The 8,622-nt window shown below is 39.9% G+C and overlaps 2 protein-coding genes across 2 annotated transcripts in view; one reads left to right on the forward strand and one right to left on the reverse strand.

The window, feature by feature from the left end:
- Positions 1–8,622, forward strand: part of mdn1 (midasin AAA ATPase 1) — a 1,030,807-nt gene that overhangs the window by 660,186 nt on the left and 361,999 nt on the right. The gene's annotated exons all lie outside the window — the stretch shown is intronic.
- The window catches only part of psmc6 (proteasome 26S subunit, ATPase 6), a 22,061-nt gene that overhangs the window by 880 nt on the left and 12,559 nt on the right, over positions 1–8,622 (reverse strand). The window contains exons 6-12 of the mRNA XM_032542356.1: positions 8,363–8,477; positions 8,076–8,163; positions 5,950–6,011; positions 5,748–5,871; positions 4,106–4,167; positions 1,480–1,600; positions 1,317–1,397 (exon numbers count right to left, since the gene is read on the reverse strand). Coding sequence (XP_032398247.1) covers positions 1,317–1,397; positions 1,480–1,600; positions 4,106–4,167; positions 5,748–5,871; positions 5,950–6,011; positions 8,076–8,163; positions 8,363–8,477 — 653 coding nt within the window. The remainder of the gene's footprint in view (positions 1–1,316; positions 1,398–1,479; positions 1,601–4,105; positions 4,168–5,747; positions 5,872–5,949; positions 6,012–8,075; positions 8,164–8,362; positions 8,478–8,622) is intronic.

Consider the following 8,622-nt stretch of genomic DNA (forward strand, 5'->3'; position numbering starts at 1 on the left):
ATAATTGTAGAAACTAAACAAATTATGTTAACGTCCCGTACAGGGTACTTAGAAACAATAAAAACATTAAAATGATAATATATAAAATCTGTATTTATTTAGTCTTGTACTGTGGCAGGAGAAGACATATTTAGCTGCTAGCCATACCGTGCTTTTATCTTCCCTTAACAAAAAGGAATCTTTTTGTCCTCAGTTTAGGTAGTGAAGCCTAGAATATGTTTTGAAATTTTTGAAAATATTTGATTCCTAAGTCTTCATATTTGGAACACATACATAGGAAATGTAATTTACCTACACCTGTCTCTATCCTGCTGGTAGCTAGCTCGCCCTGTAAGCTGCTAGCTCGCCCTGTACACTGTTTGCTGCCGTGTGTTCAGTCATGTTCCTGTGATAAGCATCCCGCAGCTATTCCGTGTGTATTTGTAGCTCATCCATTTTGTGTGTGATCGATCTGGCTTGGCAGTGTTATTTTGTGTCTGTGCACCAAGGCACTCTAAAACCTGCCCCGACAACTGCTGCAGCTACTCCGTGTTGAGCTTGTTTTTTCTTTTGTTTTTGTTTCTATTGACTGTACTCGCATATTTATAGCGATCACGATTAACTTAATAATTGTCCAGAATTCTCCTTTAAGTGTAACCACACTTTTTGAAAATTTAGTTCTCTCTGTTGCCGCTAAAAACAAGTTTTCGAGTGTGTATATGTGCACGTGCAGCAACATGTGTGAGTGAACACTCTGCCCCCGCCCGTTGCTCATGGGTTCTAAGAGAGAGGGAGAGTTTTTTCTTTTGGATTGAGAATAGCAAAAATGCGTTGTAGACAAACATAAATCAAAACAAAATTTGAGTTGTGGTGACATTATTATTGCTTTTATGTATTAACAAATAGGCAACGTTTTCCCTCCAAAACCATTTTGGATATGTTAAGGTTTATTAGGGATGGTTACTTGGCTGTGTGCGCTCTGTTATGATGTATAGACACGTGACATGTACTCTGTTTTGTGTGGTGAGAGGGGATCGCTGTCATGCGTTTTGCTACCCAATTGTCACCATATTTAGCTGAAGTGCACAGACAGACAATTATTTGTAAGAAGATTTGTATTTTGCTTTAGAAATGAAATGTTTTTAGTTTCGGTGATAACATTGTCTTGATGCAGTTTGCACGTTGCATTGTTAAGGCTTGTTGTTTCAGAGCTGGAATTGTCAAATAACTTTTCCAGTACTATAAGCTAGGCTGGTAATTGTGGGGGTCAGAGGGGCCAAGGTTTAAGAGTCATGGTTTGCTACTGAGGACAATATATTGACATACTGCTCACTAACCTATTTCTCCGTGCTTGGTAATGGGACTGGAGTGGATCTTGAGGATGTCCAAACGAGCCTGTTCATTGGGCAGCTCAATGTCTAAAGATCAGAAAAGGACATTAGTTCTGCTGCACGTGGTCACAGAAAGCTGACAAAGATAATAAACAGAAACAGATCTTACGGATTTTACGGTCCAGTCTGCCAGGCCGCAGCAAGGCAGGGTCCAGAGTGTCAGGTCTGTTGGTTGCCATGATCATCTTGACTCTGTGCAGCGTGTCAAAGCCGTCCATCTGGTTCAGCAGCTGACAGAACACACCACACATAAACCAACTAAATCATTCACTGCTTTTATTTAATTATTTACTGGGGTGACTTTAATAGTCGTAAAGTAGACTTTAATACCATCCATCAATCAAAATGTATTTATAAAGCACTTTAAAAAGCAAACATTGTTGCACAATGTGCTGTACAGAACAAAGTAGTCATTTAAAAACATGAAAAAGTATCACAGTAAAACATTTTGCACAAAAATGTCAGCCTCAGTTGGAAAAGGCCAAGGGAAAAAGGTAAGTTTTAAGAAGAGATTTAAAATTAGACAGTGAAGAAGTCTGCCTGATTGGCAGAGGTAGGTCATTCCATATTTTTGGAGCTGCCGCAGCAAAGGCACAATCCCCTTTAAGTTTCTGCTTTGTTTTGGGGACACTCAGGTGCAGTTGTTCAGCTGACCTGAGTGAGCGTGTTGGTGCGTAGGGGTAAAGCAGCTTGGAGAGGTAAGATTTAAATGGCCTTGTTAATTTTGAAATGGATCCTAAAATATATAGGCAGGCAGTGGAGTGAAGCTAAAACAGGGGTAATGTGCACATTTAAGTGCTCCAGTTCTATTCAAAATAGTGTCTTTTGTTTTATTTCTTGTATTAATTGCGTCAACTGTAAGATTTACTTATGATTTGTATTTTCAAATGTATGTCTGTGCGTGTAATGAAATGTCATAATGAGTCTTGTCAAAGAAAAGATTGTAGGACTCCAGGAAGAATAGCTTTTAGTGCATGCTAAAGCTAATAGGGATCCAAATAAAACAAACAGTTAAATGACGTGCCGCAGCATTTTGCACCATCTGGAGATGAGCAACAGATGAGGCACTGATCCCTACATATAGGGCTTTAAAGTAACCCAACAGAGTGGTCATAAAGGCGTGGATTACTGTCTCAAAGTGCTGCCTAGTAAGAATCTGCTTTATTTTGGCTAGCTACCGTAGTTGTAAAAAGCCTGCTTTAACCACTGCCTGAATCTTTTTGACAAGCTAATATCGGAATAAATTTTAACACCTAAATTGGTAACGGCTTGACACATTGAGCCAAGGGACCTAGGTCGACAAAGGTGTCCCAGCGTGGACACCAACAACCATCACTTCCCTTTCATCACAACCATTTTTCCCTTTTTGTTTAATTAAAACTTGGTCTTTATGTCATCAAGGCATTCGAGCAGTGGTCTGACAGAGTTGCTCTTTTTAGGGGCACATAGATTTGGTTGTCATCAGCATAGCTGTGGAATAGAATGCCATGCTTCCTAAAAGAGGGCCTAAAACCGAGCCCTGTGGGACCCCACACGTGAGGAGCAGAGGAGGACACTGAGTCACCACAGCTGACACAGAAAGTGCAACCTTCCAAATAGGACCTGAACCAGCTAAGAGCTACGTCCTTGATGCCCACTCACTGCTCCAAATAAGAAATCAGGATTTTATGGTCCACCGTGTCAAATGCAGCAGTTAGATCAAGAAGCACCAAAACAACACAATCACAGAGACAGTAGTAGCTAAAAATATATAATTAAATACTTTTAAAAGAGCAGTTTCGGTGATGTGGAGAGTTTTAAAACCGGATTGGAAAAGTTTAAGAGTGTTGTGTTCTTCCAAAAAGGCCATTAGTTGACTGTAAACCAACTTTTCAAGTATTTTACACAAGAAAGGTAGCTTAGATATTTTGCTAGATCTGTAGGATCGAGTCCAGGTTTTTTAATTTGAGGTTTGACTAATACATGTTTAAAATCTCTAGGGAACACACCCGAGGATAGGTACTATTAACAACTGCAAGAACATATGGACATATAGTAAGGAAAACATCAGAGATCCGCTCTCTTAATAGAGAGCGGAGCTCTAATAGGCTAATAGGCGGAGCTCTAATACCGCAGTTAAAGCCACAGTGAGTCTTGCGGTGCCAGTTTTGTGGTACCAAGTGTTGTTACACGTTCCAAAATTCCACGCAGACACCTTTGCTGCAATATAATAATAGCAAGCTAAAAGTGGCCCCCGATGCTGTGCATCGGAGTGTGAATGTGTGTGAGTGTTTATCTGATGAGCAGGTGGCACCTTGTACGGAAGCCTCGGCCACAGTGTGTGAATGGTGAATGTTTCCTGTATGATGTTAAGACTAGAAAAGCGCTATATAAATACAGCACATTTACACTCCCTCTGGGACACGCAGGCAGGTTTTCTATGCCCTGTTGACTGACACTAAGCTGGTTTAAAATCGGCGGGGATAAACCATTGATAAAACACCAAGTTTTCTGCTGCCTGGATTGGTTTGGTAGTTATTGTGTTAGTCTTCAGCATTTTATATTAATTAATTATTAATTATTAATTAATAATGAAACTCTTTGCATCAGGCCAAACAACGCACCGGGTTCCACCGTGCTTTTATGCTGATTTTAAGCACTGGTTCCTGTGCTAGTCAAATGACCACGGCAAACAGCTGAATGCCTTTTCTATCCATTTTATTTCAATGTTTGGGACACTTTAGTGAATAAGTTACCTCCATCAAAGTCCTTTGAATCTCTCTGTCAGCAGAAGTTCCCTCAGAGAATCGACGGCCACCTACAGGGTACAACACACAAACATGACACAGTTAGGAAACAAGAACGAGTTACAATCTATTTCCCATCCTTCTTCCAGCCACAACCTGTCACTCCCACTGACTAACGTTAACGGTACGTGACGTTAGCTCTATGATCTTAAGATCTTACAACAATGCCTTGTGTTTCTCACTCCCGCAAACTCAATGTTCATCAGACATGACGCATGCGGGTAGGCCAAGGTGAGAAGAGGGAGATTAGCCGTTAGCCAACATATTTATATATGCTTTTTTTTTTTAAGTCACATTGGAATAGTAATTTCAGCATTCAAATAGTATTGATTTTTTAATATTCAAATCATATTCAACTTTCGGTATTAGTTCCGACAGCCCTAATCCATACAAAATTCCGGGATAGGAGAAAAATGTGCGCTTTTATTTGCATTTTTTTAAACCAATTACGATCGCCTCGGGCAGCGTTAAGTGCCGGACACAGGTACAATGGGAAGGACCTTGTGCATGTAGGTAGGCGAGCTCTGGAATTAAAATGGTTGTCAAGTGTGTGAATCGAATTTTACTCAAAAAAACGACAAAAAACAATTTAATTGTTGGTTCTAGCGCAAAGGATGTTTCCCAAATCGAGTTTGGAATGCCAAAAACATGCCAACAGCCAAAAATGAGAGACATCCGGCAGAACTGGAACAATCCCGTAAATGAAACATTGTCGAAAAAGACCGGGTCAGATTTAAATTGCAACCCGGGCAAACCCCTCTTCTGGGTGAAGAATTCAGTTTGTTTGTCTCCCATTTGACACAAAGGAATTATTGCACTAACAGCTACAAGCTAACCATTAGTTGTCCTCTTCACCTGTAGAAATGTGTTCAGTGAGGTGAAATTACTGTTTTTTTTTGTCAATGGATTCTGTTTGATTTGATACAACGGTGTCAGTTCCACCTAGATAAGGCTGTCTGACAGCAAAGTAAAACGGTGAAAATATTTTAAATAAAGCGTAAACTTAATGGGATAGAAAAAGTAGTCCTTTTTCAGAGGGGGTTAGCTGCAGACCTCCACTGTGGAGTTTGTTTTTTGTTTTCTGTAGCTACAGAATGAGATAACAATAACAAGGCAGTGGCAGTAGCTCAGTCCGTAGGGGAGTTGGTTTGGGTACTGGAGGGTCGCTGGTTCAAGTCCACATAAGGACCAAAGTATTGTGGTGGACTATTAGCTGGAGAGGTGCCAGTTCACCTTCTGGGCACTGCCAAGGTGCTCTTGAGCAAGGCACTGAACCAAACTGCTTGTGGCCCCTTTCCATGGACAGCCCCCTCACTCTGACATCTCTCCATTTAGTGCATGTAAAGGTAGTGAGCATGTGTGTGTAATTCAGGCCTGTGTGTAATAACAACAAATTGTAATCACACACGCCCCGCCCCTTTGTAAATTGTAATTTCTCCTTGTGGGACTAATAAAGGATACATTATTATTATTAAACTAATAAATTCACTAATTGATCCCCGATATACCCTTTGAAAAACATCACACGTAAACTAAAATGTTAAAGTCACAGGAAAGTCAAGAACCATACCAGATCTCCAGTGTCACTTACCAATGGCATCAATCTCATCCATAAAGATGATGCAAGGCTGGTGGTCCCTGGCATAGTTGAACATCTCTCTGATCAGCCTGGCGCTCTCACCAATGTACTTGTCCACGATAGAGCTGGATACAACCTGTGGCGTGCACACACACAGACATCAGCTGACTGCTGCAGTGTGGTAGTACACCCTGAAATTTGCAATGACACTCACCTTGAGGAAGTTACAGTCCAGCTGACTGGCCACTGCTCTGGCAAGAAGAGTCTTTCCAGTGCCTGTTACAGAGAATAAAAAAAACTCACTCATCAATATTAGACTAGGGCTGCAGCAATTATTTTAGTAATCGAGTATTCCACCAATTATTCCATTGATTGATTAATTGGATAAGAAATGTTTTTGCTTTATAGTAAATAGTAGATATATAAAAGAAAGGTTTAATTTTTAGAAAAAGCAACCATTTTATTGCATACAATAACAGGAATAGACACTAAGCACTGGCTGCATGTAAATCTTTTTCGGCCCCCTTCCCCTTCATGTCTCTGGGTTTTACATTGCATATACAAAAAAAGTTGTTCAATGAGCTCAGACACTGTGACTGTACAAAGCTTACAGCAGGGCTATTCAACTATACTGTTCTGGGGGACACATATTCAGAAGGCCAATCTGAGTGAACTTTCTGAATGAACTGAATGAAGAATGCGGACATCATCTGCACGTTCCCATGATGTAATTTACGTGCATATTAAGTAGCCATGTGCATGAGGCGCTGGTTTGTCTCTGCCAGCAGCTAAGTTTACAGACAGCTTTCTAAAGCTTTCTAAAAACTCCATCGCTACCTTGTTAGCCAGTTCCCTGAATCGGTGTATGCTTGCAGTGCCATGAAGCAATTTGTTACGCAAGACCTGACATCACGCAATGCTTCCTGGTGCTAGGCTGTTTTTTCCCACTCACAGGCTCTACGGGGAGCAAGCACCAAACACCAAAAAATCATAACCATTCCAATGACTCAAAAATGCTCAGTTAAGGTAAATTAAGCTTAAAAAACTGCATGGTTCCCATTTAAACGCCAGATGAGACACTGCATGCAGACATTAAGTCCGCATGTCCCTCAAGTCCGGACTGAATTAGGAAAAGGGGTGTTTAAGTACGCGGCCCCCTATGCTTGGAATCAGCTGCAAATTGCCTGAATCTTCAGGAGATGGTTTCACTGGCTGCTTTTAAAGTACTTTTAAATGACATGGAGGCTGAACACACTGGCTGTAGATGTTATGATTGATTATTCTGACGATCTGTTGTTATCACTATTGTTGAAATTTTGATATTTATGACCTTTACTCACTTATTTTAACAGCCTAAAGTGTTTTATGTTTATGTTGTAGTTTGATATTGTTATTTGTATATGTCTGCAACCTTGTTGTTGTACTGCTGTTATCTTGGCCAGGACACTCTTGGAAAAGAGATTTTTAATCTCAATGAGTTTTCTTTCTGGTTAAATAATAATAATAATAATTTTGAATTAATACGCCTTTACAAACCCAAGGACGCTTAACAAACAAGGGGGGGGGGGCGGGGGGGGGGGGGGGGGGGGTTTAAGGGTGGCCAGGAGAGATTAAATTCCATAAGCCTCAGTGAAGAGGTATGTGTTTGAAGGCTGGTTTAAAGGTTATAATAGAGGAGGCAGAGCGAATAGCAAGAGGAAGCTGGTTCCAGAGCGATGCACTGACACAGAAGGCTCTGTCGCCAAATGTCCGGAGCCTGGATTTTGGGACAGCAAGCAAGTCCTAGTGCAGGGCGGTATGACCAAAAATTTGTATCACTGTATTTTTTAAGATTCCTGGTCATTTCTTTATTTTGCTTGACTGGGTCTTTATATAGGTTTATAGTGGCTTATTTTACTGTCAGTATTCAGTACTATCAGAATATTTAAAAAAACGTTTTGATATCATCATATTTACTGAAAGTTTATTACTAAAGGGTTTGTTTGGCTCCGCAACATTACACGTTATATGAAGGAGAATGCATAAAACAGTTACAAAATCTAAACTATTTCTTTTATTGTGTAAATTTATTTATTTACTATTTCCTAACCGTTTTCTCTGTCTTACTATTTTTGCTCTCTGCGGTATACAATGTTGATTACATTGTTAAAAAGAAGCTTTGAGGCAAAGAATTTTGCATCGAGGATTGTTATGAATTGAATTATTCAAGTTACTCGAGGAATTGTTTCAGCCCTACACCAGACACAGGTTAAAAAAAAAGAAATTAAAAAAAAAGTTACTCAAATGTGATGTGCAGACATGGCCTTATAAAGACAGGTGTATTTTCAATGAACTACTGACCTGGAGGACCATAGAGCAAGCAGCCTTTAGGGGGGATGATTCCCACTCTTTGGAAGAGCTCAGGGTTGGTCAGAGGCAGCTCAATCACCTGCAACAAAATAAAAGCAGCATTGTTTTGGACTCAATGAATAGATAATAAAAACCTAAATGCATCTGGTCTTAAGAATCCTTACAATCAAAGGCACCATGCAACCACATATATATCAAAATGTGAGTAAGATAATCTAAAAAACAGCCAAAACTCAAGAAGTCTATCCTGCTGAATAATTGTTGCAGCTTTGTTGTACCTCTCTCAGCTCACGGATCTGTTCAGACAAGCCTCCAATTTCAGAGTAGGAGACGCTGCCAGGGTCCTCATGGGACATGTTGTACACCAGAGGATCCACCTCTCTGGGTAGGTACCTTTGAAAGAACAGGAAACAAAGGCTGAGTACATATCCTACATATACATATATATACACATATATATACATACACATATATACATATATATATACACATATATATATATACATATATATACATACATATATATACATATATATAT

The sequence above is a fragment of the Etheostoma spectabile genome, chromosome 18, assembly GCF_008692095.1.
Source record: "Etheostoma spectabile isolate EspeVRDwgs_2016 chromosome 18, UIUC_Espe_1.0, whole genome shotgun sequence".
Lineage (NCBI taxonomy): Eukaryota > Metazoa > Chordata > Actinopteri > Perciformes > Percidae > Etheostoma > Etheostoma spectabile.